This window comes from Euwallacea fornicatus, chromosome 24 (genome assembly GCF_040115645.1).
Source record: "Euwallacea fornicatus isolate EFF26 chromosome 24, ASM4011564v1, whole genome shotgun sequence".
Classification (NCBI taxonomy): Eukaryota; Metazoa; Arthropoda; class Insecta; order Coleoptera; family Curculionidae; genus Euwallacea; species Euwallacea fornicatus.
Genome location: NC_089564.1, coordinates 2,799,729 through 2,819,480, shown reverse-complemented (window position 1 = coordinate 2,819,480; position 19,752 = coordinate 2,799,729). Strand labels below are relative to the sequence as shown.

Below are 19,752 nucleotides of genomic sequence, written 5' to 3'. Positions count from 1 at the left end.
ATTACTGTGAATTAATGGCTCTTTTTGTTGTTATATTATGTTTTTTTTGTCCAAAGTGGTCTGTCAATAGCTACTTCTAAGGATTAATACCTCATCGGCCCTAAGTATTTCCAAAACTTATTTATCAATGATCTTTTTTTTCTCAGGTGCGAACGAATAACATTCTTCATTGGCTATCGTGTCCTCCTCATTAGTTATGTGGTACTTTGTGGAGGGAGTAATGAATTGTTGCAGGACGATTTTATAAAATTCTAAATATTCCTGCATGAAATTGTATAATGTTGCAAAGGCATAATTGTGATTGGGTTGTTTTGAGGATTTCATTTTTCTGAAACACAGTTTGCAGTTTGGCGATACTAATATACACGTATTGACATTCAACACCGTTAAGCAGTTTTCCGTGCGTATAAAAAGGATGTTTTAAAGAAGGACATGTCGCTAATTTTCTACCAGATGGCAAGGGTACATAAACTGAACATTTTTTTATCTTTTACTGTACTTCTATTAGCCCAAGGTTCATTATATTAATTTCATAAATAGGAGGACAGAGAGAGAGAGAGATCATAATTGAAATTCAGCTAACATCAGCTTTAGTGTTTAATAATATTTTCATTGTATTGAAGCTTAAGCTAATTAGCTGTGATTGGTCTTCAGCTCTTTTAGCCTGCGATAATTCATTGGTGCCGGCATTATCATTATTATGTTGATTTTATGCATTAAAATTCGAATCAAAATTGCAAAAGATATTTTACGTTTTAAAACCATTCTATTTAGAATTTTGAATTATTTTATTTTAGCATCTCCAACGTTTTCAGCTGGTAACAAATGAATTTTCACACATCACACGCACATTATAATTTATAAACACATAATAATGTCAACATGAACTTTTCCAAATTTGCATTTTTTAGGGTTCACCTTTAAAAATAAAAACTTAAATGCCATTAAATTTACTTTTTAACAACGATTAAAAAATAATAATGGACAAATTTATTAGTTTTGATGACGAGACGCCTCTGATTTATTACGCGTTCTCGGGGACGAGGGAATATTTCAAGATCATTGATGACGATATGAAACAGCGTTGACGCCGTCTGATTGGAAAGGAAGAACGTCATGATTCATTATTTACATTTATTTATTGTCTAGTTGTATATTTCTCTTTAAAATTATCACTAATTTGTTATTTACAATAAGTTGCAGGGATATATTTGTGAAACATAAAATTTTTGAATTTTATAGTTAAAATACTCATTCATTCTTCGTAAATTAATTACCATTTGCTGGATTTTGAAATCGTCTCTGCTGGAGCTTACAACTTTAATATGTTTGACCCTTCCAGACTAAGACAATGGCTTGCAAAGGTAAGCTTACTCCTCCACTTACGTCACAATTTCCTAATAGTTTTTATTATCTTTTGCCTTTTATATCTACAGTACCAAAATCCTGAGGCCACTTACAGAGACATTACAAATGTAGTGACACATTATCAAGGTTTGCAGCCCCAACAAGATTCGTACAGTATGTATCTATTTGAAGTCTGGTTTATAGATTCACTTAACATATCATTACATGTTAAGAAGTTCATATGCATGCTTATAAGTATACTAATATCACATGCGAGCAAAAAAGTGGAGATTTCATTTAGTACATAAAAAACAGTAATGTTACGATTATACAGTTCATAGCACATAACATCATGCATGAGAATTACGAAGAAAGTTAAAAAAATATTAACTTTCTCTCTTATTTGCTATGTATACAAGGTGTCTCAGGGAAAAGTGTCCATCCAAAAGATATTTTTTATTGTTTACTTAAAATAAGTGCCAAAACACATCAACTTTGGTAGGGAGAGGGACATCATTTAGTGAGAAAGTTGTTTTTCAAAATGTCATCTTCTATCCCTGGAAACCATTTTTTTGAAATTTTAAAAATCAAAGCAGAGTTATGTTATATCTCACTTGAAATATAATTTTAGTCTTTACATGGTGATGCTTTTATTTTTTATTTTTGTGTGTTAGTCTTGTATAAATTAAACAATGAACGCTAAAAGCCTACCGTTTGACTCAACATGTCTTAACATCCCAAATATATTAATAACAATGACATTTCTAGCATTCTATTTAAACTTGATAAATCTTAATTTTTTTGGTAGGATAATTTATTTATATTTTTTTCTGCACTTTGGTTTTAATAGTTTGTGGCAAGACATCACTTTGCGATTTGTTCAATTTTTACTTCCATTAAAATAGTTTATACATTACAACAGACTCAAGATTGTGAGCCTGTATGAGAAACATAATAATTCTGTAAGAACAGTAGCTTATGTTTTTAATTTAGATCAACGTGACAAAATGATCTGCTATTCTTATGTATCTAAGTTGCTAATAAAATTTAATGAGACTGATTTCATCTGAAATAAAAAACATGAAGTTGACTGCCCAGTGAGAGGTGATGACATCCAAATTGTGGTTTTGAGATATATTTAAATGGATAACAAAACCACTTTAAGAAATATTGCTAAGGAATCTGGTGTTTCAAAAAGTATCATTTACAGAATTTTAAAAGATAAATAATACTAGAAATGTTAAGTAGTATGCGACAACGTTTTGAGGATATGCTGTACATGTACACAGAAGTCTTTGGAGTTAACTTTTCAACATTTCTTAAAATAAAATAAATATCAATAAAAATGGTTAAAATCAAGTTTGATTTTTGTTATTTTTGCAAGATTGACATAAAAAAAAAGTTTAACTGTGTAGAGAAAATTACCTTTCAAACAAGGTATGACACAACCCTCTCTTTTTGAAATTTGAAAATTTTAAAGGGGTGATTTTCATGGGTACAAGGATGACATTTTGAATACAACTTTTTCACCAAATGATGTATAGTAGTATGTTTATAGTTTTTTTTTTTTTTAACAAACAACTGAAGAGATATTTAGGGTAAGCACTTTTCCCTAAGATGCTTTATGTGCTATAATTGTATACAGTGCAATAGTAACTGGTAAAACTGAAGACAATTTTTAAGTTAATGTTAAAATATAGCATTTGTATAGCAGTTGCATCATAATAAGTTTCAACCTCCTATGTTATAAGGTTTAAACAATAAAGGATAGGAGACCTTTGATTCTGACCATATTGTAAAAAAACAATATTTCTTTGTTGGTCTAGCATGGGTTTGCTTCAGTTTTATTCAGGCCATGGGATCTATATCGAAATAGAAAGTAATGAAGATCATAAATTCTCTAAAAAGTTGAAAAATTACATCAAATTGAAAGTACCAAAATATTTTGAAAGTAGAAGTTTGACAGAGCTTTCCAAGTTAGTGTTGTTTAGGGACCATTTGTTTAATTAACTATATTCTCAATTATTGTTGAGAACAGTTGAGAATTCTGACATTTCAGAAATCTGGTTCAAAATTGGATGTATAAAACAGAAAAAACTAATAGGTTTGGCATTAATTTTGATTTTTCAATTAATTAATTAATTTTTTTCTACCACTAGCTTTAAGAGATATCACTAATGAATGTCTCGAATGATTGTAAAAAATCTTTTGTCTTCTTTTCTTGTAAAATGGTTGAATAATAGTGTAATAATAACATACATATATGGTTTATTGTTTTCCTTGCATATTAATCAGCTGTAATATCATCATCTCCCTTGTTTTTTTTTATAAGCGCCGTGGAAATGAATGTCACCTGAAACATTACCATTGATATTGTGATTTAAAACAAGTTATCTTTTTATCTTTAGAACTCAATTTATCCTTAATTTAGGTAAGTTCATTGAAATTCTATAAAATATAGATAAATCTTGTAGTGGAAAACAATTTGTATACATACTGCAGTTGCAAAATAGTTATGAAGCATTTGAGGTTTTTTTTAAACTCATTGTTGCCTTAGATGCAAGGTAGGTATCTATTTGAAACATGCTTTTAATTAATTTTTTTTACATACAGTTTGACGTTATAGGAAAAATAAGATAAAAAAGATGTATGACACTTATATGTATAATCTGGGTTCAAGAAGTTAACATAACTAAACTTCTTAATGATACATTAATGATAAGTTAGATAAATCTATAAACCAAACTTAAAATTTAACTTGTACTTCAATGGTATCAATCTCCTAGTTGATTTTACTCTATACCGTCTCAATTTACAGCTTTCATGGATGGCACAACAATGGAATTGGTAAATTTAAATGGAACTATTCCAGTCACATACAAGTGCTCTAGTTACAACATTCCAATTTGCATATGGCTCATTAATACTCATCCAAAAAATGCACCTATTTGTTATGTTAAGCCAACTGCAGATATGTCCATTAAAGTTTCCATGTTTGTTGATCAGAATGGGAAGATTTATTTGCCATACTTGCATGACTGGGTTCCAGTAAGTTCCGTTTTTCAATTTGGAAGAATTTAATTACCTTTAAGATGATCTTTAAAGAGCTCTTCAGATTTAATTGGTCTGATACAAGTGATGATAGTAACTTTTGGTGATCAACCCCCTGTATTTGCCAAACCAAAAAGTCAGAGCAACCTTCCTTATCAACCTAATTGTAAGTTATATACAAATTTTATGAATCTATACTGAGTAACACAGGAATTACTAGCTACCCAATTACTTTCTTTTACATAAAATTACTTACGATATTGAAATTTTAAGAGTGACAACAAGAACTTGGTATTTAAAATTGTGCAAAGTGTGACTTTCAATACCAATTATGATAATCTTAAGAAATTACATTTACAAAAAAATACACTGCTCAAAAGAATCTAAAGAATAAGCATACTTGAGGCTATAATCTTTATATAATGACATTCATTTACGACAAATTCACATAAAATTCTCCAATACCTAGTTCAAATGGGCCGAAATCCAAACCGAGACTCATCTGTGAATGACACATTGGTTCATTCTTCCAGGCCCAATGTTGGTGTTCCTCTTCCCAGGCCAAATATAGAGGGCGATTTCTTCGACTCAGTGTAGGGACCCGTATTGTAGACCAGATTCATGTAATCTCTTTCCAGTAGGCCTATCCAAAATTAGCATCCCATATATCTTGGGTAGGTTTCCAATCAGATCCCTAGCTGTAGCCGTTCTTGTACGCCTAGCTGGAAGGATCAGAAAATCACCTTGTGTTACTGGAGTAATATGTGTACCACGTCTTCAGTTTCTTGGTATCGTGCACCTAATCGACTAACTGACCGAGACCAACGACACGCAGAGCAACATTAATTTAAGACTAACCTTCTTGAACCATCCCTAGTGCTTACAGCATTTCTGCCCTTGTCAAATACCTTCGCTCCATAACTTTACTTGTTTTTGTTATTACTCGTTACTACAGTAATTACAATTTGAACTATCCTTCCTTTCGAAACTTGGAATTAAGCTTGAAGCATTATTAACCAAAATAAAATTTAAAATATTTTTTGCTAAGAAAATGTGTAAGACATCCAAAATGAAGCATTGACAATTTTTTCTATCACACGTGTACCACATGTGAGTATTTGTCAACAGTTATCTGTGTTCTTTATATTATTTCGAGCACTGTATTAAAACGTACTGTTCCTTTTCTTCTGAGAAAATTTCTGGAGGCTGGAGCTGGATAAAAGAGTGACTTGGGACCTTGCATGAACAAGGTCACGCTGGTAAGGCTGATGGTAGTGCTACTATGGTCTCTTCTGCGCCAGAAAAGCACACATTTTACCGTATAACGAAAGCTGCATCTGATAAAGTGCATTGTGCAGCTAATTCCTAATATAGATTGACTGCACATACTCACTTTGCATCTTCAGAAACCGCTGAAAATCAAATTGTGTATCTAATTGTATTTATTTTCCCCCATAATGATATACATTCATGACCATTAAAGCTGGCAGAGCTTTTAAAAAAGCCGATGTACATTCGAATGACTTACATACTTTGGTGAACTACACACAACACAGTAGAAAGTAACAACAGTTTAACTAGCAACAGGGTACCGATAGAAAGCCTTGCAGAGTTTGTGAGTACCAAGTATTAATTTCAAATTTAAAAAATTGAAAATTTTAATTGTTTTTAAGTGTAGTAATTATTTACTAGTCATTCCTGCATCACCCTGTAACTATATAGTTTTATAGAGACGTATTCCATTTCAGCATTTAATGTGGCGAAACCTTCCTTTGGTGTCCTACCATATTCAAACCCACCTTACCCTGTCTCAGGTAGCTACTCTGGGGGATATCCTCCATATGCAGTTTCCACTGGCAATACCTTCCCTAGTTTTCCTCCATATCCTAACAGCCCCTTTCCTCCATTTCCACCAGGTGGTAATTTTGGACAACCAACCCTTCCAGCGGTGTCTGGGGGAACTATAAAAGTAAGACACGTATTTTCTTTTCATAACAAGTATGCATAGTATACTGCAATATTTGTTAATAGGATGAGCACATTCGGGAATCTTTATTAACAGCAATTGAAGAGAAACTGGTTAGGAGAATGAAAGAACAATACATGCAGAATCAGGCCGAGCTAGAAACATTGAAGAAGACACAAGATGAGTTGAAACAAGGCAAGATAAAGTTAGATGCTATGTTAAGTAAACTGGAAAAAGAGCAGAAGGATTTGGACAAGAATATCACACTGCTGAAAGACAAGGAGCAGGAATTGAATTCTGCCATTGAGAAAGTTGGTAATCAGGAATCAATCGACGTTGATGATGCTGTAACTACAACATCTCCTTTATATAAACAGTAAGTCAGAAAAATACGGTACGGGTGGTTCCCAAGAACGCAGTATAATTCGAGAATGCTAATTGTCTTTCGAAATTTGTTTGTATGTTGAGTTTACAAGAATTTTTTAGTTATTTTTTCATTTACCGGACATCTCAACTTAATGCCCCAAATTCTTAATTTATTTATTATGGGAGCTAGAAGCTAAGTGGAAACAAGGAACTTTAAGTGATTTTCACTTTTTTCAAAAAAATTTGTATTGTAGTCAAAAATTAAACCAATATTGAAATTTTAACGCAAAATTTATTATTTTTAAATGAGCCACAAATATAAAGAATTTTCTAAATAGAAAGAACACCTTTAAGGGAATGTTGCTTGAGTTTATATATATATTAAAAAAATAATTCTGTTTTTGAAAGAGTTTGGCAGTCATTTAGGAGGAAGTTGGATTGCATTCTAGTTGGTGATAGTCCTTTTAAAGCATTCTTGTAGTTTTTAAGGCGTTGCTTCCATATATTTTAATTTTTTCATCCATAGTAAGTTTCTTCAGACATGTGCTAGAGTTTGACATTTAATTTAAATCTCCAAAACGAAGGGAAATAAAAAAAATATTAAGGTTTTTTAGTGATTCCATTCAAAGAAATAGCTCTATTTTTTTGGTGCTCTATTTTAAATAGTTTGGTCAAATTGCAAAAATAACCATGGCGTTACTGCTTCCGGGCAAGCTCTACGTTTAAAAGACACACCACATTATTGTTATTAAACGACAAAAAATTAGATCAAATTAGGCCAAACTTTTTTTACAAAAAAAATGTAGAATGTAAAGAAATTGCGAACGTATGTTTATAAGTCTTTTTATTTTGACCAAAGAATTATTTCCTTAAAATTTTGCCGTATGTTTAGGAAACACCTTCAATATTAATTGATATTTTAATAAACAATTTCAACATTTTTATATATTATATCGTGTGTTCAACAATGAATTAGTTCTATTTTTTACTATTTTGTTTTCTCTGAATATGTAAAATTTAACGCAACTTCAATCAAAACTAACACAGGCTCAGAAATGCAACTGTATGTCTAATGTGTGTATGTGTAACTCAGGATATGAACTTGTTATTTGCCATCTTTTTTTAAATTTTAATACCCTGTGTATCTGTCGTTTATCATCTGCAATTAGGTACATGACTTTTTTGCTTGAAATTGCACATATTCACGACTTAGAAAATAATTATATGCTGGTATGAAACACCCCGTAAATGTAAATTCTCTTTTGTAGGCTTTTAAATGCATTTGCTGAAGAGGCAGCTCATGAAGATGCAATTTACTACATGGGTGAAGCTCTAAGGTGTAGAGTAATTGATTTAGATGTATTTCTTAGACAAGTTAGGGCTTTGTCAAGGAAACAATTCATGTTGCGTGCCTTAATGCAGAAATGTCGACAAAAGGCGGGCTTAGCAGTTTAGTAAATAAAACTGTTCCCAATTTTCACATTAATATATATAATATTATATGCTTTGGCTTAGAAATTTAGAATTTTTATCTACCCATTAGGAGTTGTTTTACTTCATATGTTTAAATATTTAGCAACTTTCTTATATGTCTGTTAACAAACCACTTATTTACAGCAATGCCCACAAAACCAAAAATGATATTGAGCTAAGATTAATCCTAAAACTCCCTGGGGAGTTATTTTAACCAAAATGCCATAAGTTGTTGTACATAAAGATTTAATTACTCCTAAAAAATCACAATTTTGAATTAGGTATGCAACTATTGCAGTGAATTAGTGAAATATTCTATTTATATTAAAGAGGTATAAAAAAATGTATTTTTTTCTTTATTCAATTTATATTTCTAAATGTAAGTACCTATTCTATATAATACAATATATGAACGATTTGGATCATATTTTTATTCTTTAATTAATCACTTTCACTGGAGTGTCTCTGACTTTTCTTATGTTTCTTCCTTTTTTTTTTATGTTTCTTCTCTGTAGAACTATCACTTCCATGAGATTTAGTATCATATTTTTTTTTCTGCACTTCCTCTTCACTAGAAGAATACTTTCTTTTTCGTTTTTTTGACGTTTTCTTTCTCTTTTTCTTTTTCATCTTTTCTTTTCTCAACTTTTCCTTCAACTCATCTTTTCGTATTTCAGTCAAAGGTGTTACATAGTCAACTTCTGAATCACTACTAGTACTGCTTACATCTAGCACAATATCTTTATTAGGGTCCACCTTTAGGAAGTTTCTGCACTGATATGTTAAATGTCCTGTGTATCCACACTTCTTACAGGCCGCACGGATAGTTTCTTTTGCTGGTGGAAGAAGCCTTGAAGCATATTCATTGTTAGTACTCATGATGGATCTGTTGCTGAGACTGGAAGAAACGTTAGGGTGATGGAGTTTTGGTTTACTTAAAAACTTTTACATCTACCTGTTACTACGTTTCCTCAAAACTGGTTATTTGTTAAAAATGTTTTCTCCATGAAGTAACTTGGTATTCGGGGTCTCATTTTAACTCTTCAATGTTCTAGACACTATAGAAAATATTTTGAAATTACCTTAGAAAACCCAGATATCCAATAAAAAAATCTCACTTCTGGAAAGTTTGATCGTGGCTGCAGCACCCATCTGAAGAAATCAAACTGGAAATTAGGAGACCCCCATTACGCTCCTTTACTGACTGTTTAGTAATGGACGTATAATGTCAAAAAGACATTTAACAGCTGACATCTGTCATACGCACATATGTAAACAAAAAGACGAAAGTAAATTCATTTGAAATTATTTTATAGAAAGACAATTTGATTTCATTTTAAGCTGAAACATATTCACTAGTGTTAGTGGAATCTGGAAGCAAGTTCATTTATCATGGCATCCCTATTAACCAAATCTCTCTTTATACGTCAAAGTTTTTCAGGTGTAAAGTAAGAGTATTTCGCACGGATTTTAAAACAATTAATTAAAAGTATTTTATAACAGAAACGTTTCTGTCCCATGTCTCTCAACTTCAGCTACCCTACTAAAGGATGCCCCCCGAAAGAGTAATGATTTAACACTGTTGAGGCCAGAAGAATCTGAATATCGGAAGAAGTTGCAAGGTTATATAACAGTTGAAACCGTAAGTAGTTTTCAGACCAATTTCTAGGTACATTTGAATAGTGTTTGCCTAAAAGGAATGAAATATCAAAATAGCAATGTTGGTTTAGGGGGTATGATAGCAATGGCTCTGATTCGGTTGACATCCAGAGAGGACAATTTCTTGCTATGGTTCATAATTTGGCTTATTATAAATAAAGTAAGCTGAGCTTTATTTTTAATTATCTTAAAGTACATAGCACATAGACTAGTCTCAGTCTCTTCTTCAGATAGAAAAATCCATTGTAATCCTATCAGGAGAACTTTGTAGCCACTTGTAAAAAGAATGCTTCATCACTATGAAAATGCCATATTAATCTTTTAAAAATAAAATATTCCTTTGCAATATGGAATAAAACAGAAGGTTCATATTTGCAAAAAATAAGTTGATTTCAATACCTTAAAAGCTACATGATATCTTAAAATTGGAATAATAATATGATTGTGTTCTAGAGAGGAAGGTATTAACAAAAAATATATTGAACATTTTTTAGTCGAACTGACAAGTTTTGAAATATTTTACTATTGAAGGTTTTGTCAAATTTTATGTTTTTGGTGAAATCTCAAAAACAATTTGTAAATGTTATCAGCAGCATATTAATAGTATCCAAAAATGGTAACTTTGTTCTACTTAATTATTAATGTAACTCTCACCCGCTAGCAATAGTAGACATACAGGGTGGCGCAATAGTGTGACAAAGTACCATATCTTCCTTATTTTACAAGATTAAAAAAAACTGTTCGTATAAAAGTTATACGTGAACATACAGCCTACATTTTGAAAATATGTTTTATCATATAGGGTGTTGCATAAAGACAGGTCAAAATATTTATTCATTTTATTTAACGGAACCCCCTATATATTATTGTATATTCGGATTCCTGGTAAAATTCTCTCCATGGTAGGATAATTAGTTTTAAATTAAATTGGAACGTTGTTTGCTTATGTCGAAAAATGTTTAAATTTGAAGCAAAACATGGTTCCATAACATGCGCTATAACTTTCAAAGCACGTTAATTATTTTAACAAAAATTGACACAACAGAAGACAAAGGGATGCTCAAGTGCCTTGTTCAACGAATAAGTCGGTTTCTTATTCAGAATACTTTCTACAGGCCCTGCAACTTGGGAATATTCAAATTCATTTTTCTTGGAATTTTTAAATGGGACACCCTGTATTTACGAATCCTATATTGTTGAGATTTGAATCCTCTTCAACTTTTGTTAAGGTAACATTATACGCATTCCCTTTAGTTTTGGCGGAATTCTCATTTCTTTAATACATTTGCAAATAATGCAGTATGCAAGTAGTATAAGTAAGTATGCAACGAGGAGGTATTCTGTTTTTGGTTATTCCCTGAAATTACGTAAAAAATATATGTTATATATACTCAATATTCCAAAAAGTGAGTTTTTCAAATAATTAATAAAAAAGTGTACATAATTTATTTGTACAAACAGAATGTACCTCCTATACTTAGCGCAACTTTTTTTTAATATTCTTGTATTTTTGTTCTTTCTTTCTTTTATTTCTCTTAATTGTTGTTATTTTAAGTATACTGTGTAAAGTTACGATTAAATTAAAAATCGAATTAAAAAAAAGATCACAAAAAACTATGCCTGATTTTAAGCAACAGCTTTTTCTAAACCATGTAAATTCCACACTAAATGTATCAATATCTAGACAGTATAAGTTAGGAAGTACACATCCTTATTGCCAGGTAGTTTATGTTATAATTAGTTTTACGAAACTGTTTAGGAAAAAGTTTACACTTTTTGGTTGTTCTTTGGGCAATAAAAAAATGTGAAGAAACCAACAAAGCAGCTTAGGGCTCTACTAGATTATTCAACTACTGCTATAAGAACTTAATATAAAAAAATTGTGCTCTAGCCTGCAATAGCGGCAATAAATCATTTACTTGACCATGGTCGAGCCCCACGCAAAGAATATCAAATTTATGGTTTATCATTTTTAAAGATCCATGGTTAAATTCTTTCAAAAGTTGGATAATTGAAAAAACATTAAAATATGTATAAATTCAGATCTTATACAGAAAGTATGGAGAGTGTTGAAAGTAATACGATATAGAAATCATTCAAGGTACGGTTCTTAAACCCAATCAATTCATAGCCTTCTTCCTTGCTAAAATCATCTGCTGGACGAATCTTAAAGCGTTATCAACAATCTCTATGAAATCTTCCACATAATCAACCCTTTCGAAAGAATATTCACCAATGCGATGCTTATTTATTTTATTTTTTGGAGTTTTCTAAACATTGTTTTATAATAATAGTAATTTTTTCCCAGACCGACTTATCGCCAGTGAACGACATTCCTGAAGAACAACTTAAAAATCGTAAAGTGAGGATTTATGAACCTCCGAAAAATTGTATGCAAAGCGGTACAAATAATATTGGTCACTGGGAAATGGATTTTGATACCAAGGAACGTTGGGAAAATCCACTTATGGGATGGAGCTCCACGTAAGTTTGCAGGTTCTCAAAATAGACTAATTTCGGTCATAAATTGTTGAATTAGTATAAGTATATGAGATTTAATTTCAGTAGGCACATTCCAATTTTTTAAGTCGAATCATTATAGAAGAATAGAGTTGCATTTTCGCAATTGTGAAAATTGACGTCTTGCTCAATTACACATATTATCAGGGGTTTATTCTGAAAACCTTGGGTTGTCTTATGACACCGTACAACTCTCTCTTAATTTATTTCGATAAGATTTAAAATTGTAATCAAATAGATTCAATGATCGTGATGGTTTGCACTTAAGTTTTCTTGAGATTTGCAGGGTGTCCCACACTCGATAGAGGTTTTTCGAAAACCATTGAAAGTGCTCTAGACTTTTAATATACTTTAAAAGATGTAGTGTTACCAATTTTGTTGTAAACGTTTAATTGAAAATTCTTTTATTTTAAATGAAATTGGCTCGATTTGTAAATGTTTTCGGATTATTGACATTTAAAATATGACAGTATTGAAACTTGTGTAGGATGGAACTTCAAAATGGTTTAATTTTGAATGAAACAATGTTTACATTCCTATATTAACTTTTCAAAAAAAATTTAAATATCTTAATTTGACAGATGCCAAAAATGTCGTATTTTGACAGATGACAAATTGCAAAAATATGCCATCACACAGATTTTGAAAAATTAAGATTGGAGTGGAAGAAAAAATAGGAATAACTATTTCTTCTAAACTTAATCCGTTTTGAAGTTATGACCTTGAAAAATACAAGAACTGTCACGTTCTGAATACCGTTGAAATTCGGGATAGTGCATACTACATAAGAAAATTTTAGAATTTGATGACAAATCTAAAAATATATACGGCGTGTTCAAATTATTTTAATGTTGGTTTTACTTCACCATAGAAGTGGCAATATCATATCTTTAAAAATATTCTAGAAATGTAGAAAATGTTCATTCTCTGGTTTTCACCAAATTTTCACATCCATTTTCTCTAAAAAAAAAGGTCTATACTGTTCCATTAAGTGCGGGACCGTAAGCACTTATAAATTGGAAACGTTGCGACATTGTTGAACCCCTATTATATTTTTGTGGTGTGACGGTGTCACCCTTTGCACACTAATAAACGAAGTTTTCAGCAACAATTGATAGGTCTCAAAGCCTTCGTCTCTTTTTTCGCAAAGGACCACACCACCAGAACCAACCCCTTAAATGAATATTTTTTTTTATCATCACACTGATTACTTTTTTTCAGCGGTGATCCACTTTCCAACATGAAAGTGCAATTTGCAACCAAGGAGGACGCCATAGAGTTTTGTGAGAAAAATGGTTGGGACTGGTATGTTCAAGAGAGTAAGCTGGAGAAAGACTTCAAACCTAAGTCTTATGCGATTAACTTCGCCTGGAATAAACGCACTCGTGTTTCCACCAAGTAAAGTATTTTATATGATTGTAAATAACATTCACATAGAAATTATTTTAATCTAATTTTGCGTTGTCGTTAATAAAAAGTCCAAACAATTGAAAAACAAAAACTTTTATTACTTTAAATCACATTCTGTTATGAACAGATTTAAATAAGAATAATTTACATTAGTTTTAAAATCATTCATTTCCATTCAAAAACAAGCTCCTTTATGACACAGGAAGAACCACCATGGTAACTAACTCGTCAATCAAACAGAGTGTACAAAATATTTCTTGAATTAACGGTAAAAATTACGAACGTTAATTTACGTCAACGGAAGAATATATTTACGAAGAATTGAGATTTTACACAAAAAATTAAGTTGTATTATTTTACTTAACAAGTCAAATTTTACTGTTACTCTTCTTCGCTGAAGGGTAATATCTCCATTTCTTGTTCTGGATCTAATGGTTGTTCTTGGTTCACACTTACTTCCATACTATTTGTCGGTGTTGTGGGACTCTCTTCCTCATCATCTTCTTCCAGAGCCTCTGCAGAACAGTCCTCATAATCCCCTGCTGGAGGTTTCAATTTGGCTAGTTGTTCTTGCAATTGCTTGAATGTCTACAGAGAGGAAAATGGTAAAAACTCGAAATATAATTGCATTGAAATTAAACTCCGCCTTAAACTTACTTTTTTAAAACTATCCAACGATGAACTCCTATTCTTCTTATTCACTCTGGCGCCTTTTTTTTCTTTTTTCGCTTCGACTTCCAATTCCTCAATCCACTTTGCCACTTGGGCCAGGACCTCATGCCTCTTTAGGTAGAAGTGGGTGTTTATCACATCTTTAAAGCAGGGGCATGGATTTAGAATTTGTTCCAACATTGCCCACCGCACTGTAGCTTGGCAAATATTTTGGTTGTAGTCCTTCGAATTTACCGTCCCGGCAGGTGTACCTGTGACAAATACATCGAGAAAGCTACAAAACCAGTGGAAGCTATATAAGAACTCACCTCTAGCTCTCTCATATCCTGGTTCATTGAAATACGGTTCGGGTACTAAGATTAAGCTTTGAATAGAAACTAAAACTTGTAGAAAACTAGATGTTTGGGCATTCCATTTCTCTTCTGGTCTGCCGTGCCATGTATTTAACACCTAAAAAATAAAAACATTTAACGATGCGATCAAAACGTACGATTGCATTGTTTCCGACAATTGAGAACCTATCAGTACTGCATTTGTGAGTCACTTACTTACCGATAAACATACTTTCCCGTCGTTATACAAATTAGGATTAAACCTAACTGTGTGATGACCGGTGGTTTCCAAGTTAATTTGCATGGGTGACAACGGATAGTCTGGTGGGAAAAATACATCTAATTGGAAACACCCATTAGCGTATGGAGTGTCTGCTGGTCCGGTTATTAAAACCTACGAAAAAATGCGGAATTCAGAAACAATTTTTTAATTAATTGTGTTCGCTGTTATATCATAGTCAAAGTTCAAATGTATTTTCTTGTCCCAAAATGTAAACTCATTGATAAAGTGAATAGTGGCTGTTGAGAACATGAAACCGGCAACGAATTGGCCTGGAATTCTCTGAATGCAATGTAGAATGTGTCTCAGCACGAAGTAAAATAAAATCTAATTTGCCATTCATTGGAATTAGTAGAATTTCTAAAAATAATCGACAATTTGATAAAAATAAAAAACTAAACCTTGGGGCTTTTTTTATCACTTTCACTTCGTAGAGTCTAAAAAGGTGCAAATAGAAATTCCAAACATTTTGTCGCAATTGTCATCGAAACTTGATAATTTGTTAGATCTCCATTCACAAAACTGATTATGGGACCCATTGTATGTAGTTCTGCTTTGTCTTTCATTATGAAACATCCTGTGTATAGTGAAATATCATAAAAATAATTTCATTTGCGACAAGTCTTGGTATTTAATACAGATATTATCAAACCAAAATTATTAGGAATAAACTGACCATTTTAAACAAAATATCAATGAAAAGTAATGTAAAACCAACTTATTCTTACCTTCATAACATCCAGCCTAGACGAATCGTATCGGACGAAAACTGAACTGCTATAACTTAACGGTAAACTAGTGGAAAGCGTCACAGTTTCTTGAGCTATTCGCTTTACTCTAGCGGGATGCGATTGATCGGAAGTTGCTTTGGCCATCGACTCAAAATGGTAGGACACCACAAATTTGATGCTTCCGTCGATTTGCTCTTCTATCATATCGTGAGAAGCTGGAATTGACTTTTAAAATCAATTGATTTGAAAATTTGATCGTTCTTGTAAATTCAACGGCGCAATAGATTAAATATTAGATAAATAGGTAATAATGTCCAAAAGGACAAATAAACTCATTTTTATCTAACATAATTTACGCAAAAAGATGTAACACAAAAAGAGTAATAATGTCTATAAATATGACACTTGCCGAATTGTAGATCTTTCATAACTCTTATGTATTCTTCTTCTGCCGAGATCACAAGTCGTCGTTCTACAGAATTGTCCCTATCGGAGTCAGTCTCTTCTACCATGCCAAATGTCACCTTAGCCACCAGACTTGCAGTGTTCTGAATGTCTGGCATTAAAGTCGCCAAACCTTCACCCTGTTCCAGATCATCAATTTTATCTATCAGAAGTCCCTTGGAAGCCTTGCCGTTTTTCTCGGATTTTGTGTTTTGAATGCTGAAATTCATATAATAGTTTTCAATAAAAGATAGGCAGTTACGACTTTATGATGCTTGTATGCTTCGAGGTCGCTTCAAAAAATACGCGGACTGACGTCCTAAAACAAAATGTGCTTTATATTGAAGTTGCATGTTTGGGTCCCCTTCGACGCATACAGTTATCTAAACGATGTTTCCACTAGCTGAAACAGTCTAGGTATGTTTCTCTTGAAATATTCTTCAACTTCTTCATCGTATTTACCTTAATCTTGAGAATTGTCCCAAACCTTTTTCTTTTCAAGGATCTTTTGAATTTGAGGAACAAGAAAAAGTCGCAAGGAGCAAGGTCAGGTGAGTGGGAGGGGTGGAAAAGAATATTTATCGAGTTTTTAGCCAAAAACTGACGAGTTCTTATTGCTGAATGAGCTGGAGTGGTGTCGTGATGGAAAAACCAGCCGCCACTTCTCCACGTTTCTGGCCTTTTGCGATGAATGACGTTCCTTGGACATTTCAGTAATTCAGTGTAGTTAGTTTGATTTACTGTGGAGCTGTGGGGGAGGTGCTCGTGGTGAACACTCTTAGCATTATCTTAACATTGGATCGAACTTGGTGAGCTTTTTTTGGATCTAGAGGAAGTTTTCACCCACTGTGGCGATTGGATTGTTGTTTCAATGCCATAACCGTAAGCCGACGATTCGTCACCAGTTATGATTCTTGATAAGAAGCGTTAATCTTCTGAACGATCAAGTAGTTTTTGACGAAGCTGGATGCGATGGGTTTTTTGGTCGTCCATCAGGCGTGGTACAAATTTCGCAGCAACGTGGTGTATCTCCAATTTTTTGGTCAAAATTTTGCGATAAAGTTCATCTAATATCTCACATTTTTCAGCAAGTTCCCTGGTGGTCAGACAACGATTTGCCTGTATCAGAATGTTGATTTTGGCGAGGTGTGGGACGTCAGTTGAGGAGGAAGGACGTCCAGGCCTTTCATCGTTTTCAAACGACTGTTGATAATCTCTAAAACGTTCCTGCCACTTGAAACATGTATGCTTCACAATATCAGCGTAAGCACGCAAATTACTGCCATTGGAACATTGATATGATATTGATATTAATTTTGAAATCAAAGAAGCGAAAAAATTGCACTTCACTAAAGACTCAATAGCTATTCAGCACAATGAAAATATCTGCAATCGGGACAGCCTTATAAGCTAGATATGTACGAACGAAACCAAACACATTTCCCTGGAACTAATTGAGCCAGTGTTATTCAAACAGTTCGCGTATCAAATGAGCAGACCTCGTATTACGTTTTTTAGCTTACCGTAACTTATTGGCGTAGGTATCAACACAAGTTTTCATGTTTTTAAGCAAAGAGCTGACTGAAGGGTCATTGAATTTGGCTTTTTGAGGTAACAGTAATTTCACTAATTGGGCGCTGAGTGCAAGCGCCCTCAGAATTTTCAACACGGCCTTGTATAAAGGAATATGTCGTGCCATGTCTAATACTGAGTCGTTTCTTAAGTAGGAACTTATGGCTGGCAGCAGCGAACTGAAACAAATAAATACATTAAACTCCTTTTAACGAAAACTGGACTGATGACTTCAACTACCGCAGCAAATAAGACTACAGTTAATCTCACCTCTTAGCGAGAAACTCGACAAACTGAGAAGGCAGCACGTTGCAGCTCAGCAATTCACCAGACTCATCATTCGGATTAATATAGCTCGCCAGTACCTGAAGTAACACAGTCACGTGTTCCTCCTCATTCTTCTGCTTCATAAGAGCCTGCTCGACATTCCAACTTTGTTGAGTGGATCCGGTACCAAAACCAGTTCCTAAATTATCACACGATTAAATTTTTACAAGTTTTGCAGCATAATATGAATTACCCTTCGCCCAATAAAGCTGCCTGTCCTCTTTTGTCTTCGCATCTTTTTGACTGTCCTTATCACCGCCATTTCCGGCATGATGAGTCAGTATACCCAAACATGCTAACAGCAACTGAACCACTCCAGTGGTTATACTGATCCGTCTCAAAAGGCAGCCATCATCTGAACACAACGGGGACGAATCGTAAAGTTTTTGGAGCACTTCGAATGGGAGCGTGGGTAGTGAAGAAGCCACTGGGGATTGAAATATGTCTCCACCTATTAACCGGATTTGATAATCATTTGATACTTAAATGCAAGAAGATTATTACCCTCTCCATCGTCTGTCACTCCTAACATTAGCCGTAAGAGGCAGAGTGCTTTCTTGGTGTCCTTCAACAAGACTTCTGCATAACCCGGTAGACGTAGAAATAGACCGAAGGCGGTTAGTGAGTGAGGAGGTATATGTGAAATGGTTCCCGATGATTTTGAAGGAGAGCTGCTACTAACTGCTTCTTCCATGTCTTCGTAAATGTCGTCAGATTCTATACGGCAAAATTAAAAAAAATATATATATAAATATGGCCTATTTTAGACTTTCAAAGTCGGTTTTAATTCAAAATAGTGTGTAATATCACCGCTTCAATAACTCTTCCTGGAGTGTGAGGCGTTATCCCCCCCCTCCCCTCCCCATTGTAGCTTTTTAAATTATTTTATAGAATAAGAATTTCAGAAAATCTTGCACTTTGTTTTTATTTGCGGGTTGTCGCCTTTGCATCAAGATTTGTGACGGAGTCTGGTGATAAAACAGCTGTTGATCGCTATATATCTATGACATCACTCACCTTCTAACTTAATCCATTCCGAATCTGACTGGTCGGAAACCGATTTCTCTTGGTTAGCAACTCGCACCGCCTCCGGATATATCGTCGGTAAGTTCTGGGCCAGTAAAGCTAAACCACCTATGGAGCTAAAGACCTGTAGGGCGCTGCAGACGGGTTGCTGCTCTTTGATGAGCTGAAGTGCTTCTTTGTTCTGATTCTTTTCTTCGTTGCCTGAAACGAGAAAATAATATGAATAAATCTGCAAAAATTCTGTACGTGACACAAAACGAAATGATATTAGTTGCTCAATTAACTCACAATGTCGGTTAACCTTATTTATTAATTGTTAGTTATTGAAAATAGTGGATCTAAATACAAGGTATATATATATATATATTATTATATCACTATAAGGTAGTGTACCTTAAGATAATTGGTGAGTGTGTTAAAGTACTGTGAATGCCCGGTTGCGATGTGTACCGTAAGGATGTTTGTTGAGAAGTGAGTTCTACTTGAGACAATTTGGGAATCTTATCCGTAAAAAGGTGGGAGGAACCATTTATTGGTATCGAAATCTGGAGTTAGTTATTGTAAAAAACACATAAG

At 33.3% G+C, this 19,752-nt stretch overlaps 4 protein-coding genes across 6 annotated transcripts in view; 2 read left to right on the top strand and 2 right to left on the bottom strand.

The window, feature by feature from the left end:
• The first annotated feature begins 1,089 nt into the window (after positions 1-1,089).
• On the top strand, positions 1,090-8,630 carry TSG101 (tumor susceptibility gene 101). Its single transcript, XM_066296186.1, has 7 exons — positions 1,090-1,364; positions 1,437-1,521; positions 4,166-4,395; positions 4,453-4,564; positions 6,147-6,367; positions 6,430-6,740; positions 7,999-8,630. The coding sequence occupies exons 1-7, from the start codon at positions 1,326-1,328 to the stop codon at positions 8,183-8,185; spliced, it is 1,185 nt and encodes a 394-aa protein (XP_066152283.1). The 5' UTR covers positions 1,090-1,325; the 3' UTR covers positions 8,186-8,630.
• Positions 8,433-9,439, bottom strand: LOC136346780 (protein SREK1IP1-like). 3 transcript variants are annotated; one of them, XM_066296216.1, is made up of 3 exons: positions 9,322-9,438; positions 9,153-9,261; positions 8,433-9,101 (listed from the first exon to the last, which is right to left on the bottom strand). In XM_066296216.1, exon 3 carries the CDS (start codon positions 9,080-9,082, stop codon positions 8,645-8,647), a length of 438 nt encoding a protein of 145 aa, XP_066152313.1. In that variant the 5' UTR covers positions 9,083-9,101; positions 9,153-9,261; positions 9,322-9,438; the 3' UTR covers positions 8,433-8,644. The 3 variants fall into 3 exon arrangements, with proteins under 3 accessions (XP_066152313.1, XP_066152315.1, XP_066152314.1); XM_066296218.1 differs by having other exon boundaries at positions 9,159-9,261; XM_066296217.1 differs by having other exon boundaries at positions 8,433-9,261; positions 9,322-9,439.
• A 24-nt stretch (positions 9,440-9,463) lies between these two features.
• ND-18 (NADH:ubiquinone oxidoreductase subunit 18) lies at positions 9,464-13,883 on the top strand. Its single transcript, XM_066296206.1, has 4 exons — positions 9,464-9,651; positions 9,707-9,845; positions 12,171-12,346; positions 13,604-13,883. The coding sequence occupies exons 1-4, from the start codon at positions 9,596-9,598 to the stop codon at positions 13,782-13,784; spliced, it is 552 nt and encodes a 183-aa protein (XP_066152303.1). The 5' UTR covers positions 9,464-9,595; the 3' UTR covers positions 13,785-13,883.
• Bruce (BIR repeat containing ubiquitin-conjugating enzyme) overlaps positions 13,870-19,752 on the bottom strand; it is a 70,643-nt gene continuing 64,760 nt past the window's right edge. The window contains 11 exon segments of the mRNA XM_066296107.1: positions 13,870-14,380; positions 14,450-14,715; positions 14,773-14,914; positions 15,017-15,190; positions 15,805-16,022; positions 16,217-16,470; positions 17,775-18,002; positions 18,094-18,289; positions 18,344-18,601; positions 18,655-18,867; positions 19,168-19,377. Coding sequence (XP_066152204.1) covers positions 14,174-14,380; positions 14,450-14,715; positions 14,773-14,914; positions 15,017-15,190; positions 15,805-16,022; positions 16,217-16,470; positions 17,775-18,002; positions 18,094-18,289; positions 18,344-18,601; positions 18,655-18,867; positions 19,168-19,377 — 2,366 coding nt within the window. The 3' untranslated portion in view covers positions 13,870-14,173.

Bases quoted from the DNA above. Each gene is read 5' to 3' on its own strand.
- ND-18 (XM_066296206.1), top strand. From the start codon at position 9,596: ATGGCATCCCTATTAACCAAATCTCTCTTTATACGTCAAAGTTTTTCA. The intron at 9,846-12,170 runs GTAAGTAGTTTT...ATTTTTTCCCAG, and splicing joins GTTATATAACAGTTGAAACC to ACCGACTTATCGCCAGTGAA. The intron at 12,347-13,603 runs GTAAGTTTGCAG...ACTTTTTTTCAG, and splicing joins CTTATGGGATGGAGCTCCAC to CGGTGATCCACTTTCCAACA.
- TSG101 (XM_066296186.1), top strand. From the start codon at position 1,326: ATGTTTGACCCTTCCAGACTAAGACAATGGCTTGCAAAG. The intron at 4,396-4,452 runs GTAAGTTCCGTT...TGATCTTTAAAG, and splicing joins ACTTGCATGACTGGGTTCCA to AGCTCTTCAGATTTAATTGG. The intron at 4,565-6,146 runs GTAAGTTATATA...ATTCCATTTCAG, and splicing joins CCTTCCTTATCAACCTAATT to CATTTAATGTGGCGAAACCT.
- LOC136346780 (XM_066296217.1), bottom strand. From the start codon at position 9,082: ATGAGTACTAACAATGAATATGCTTCAAGGCTTCTTCCACCAGCAAAA.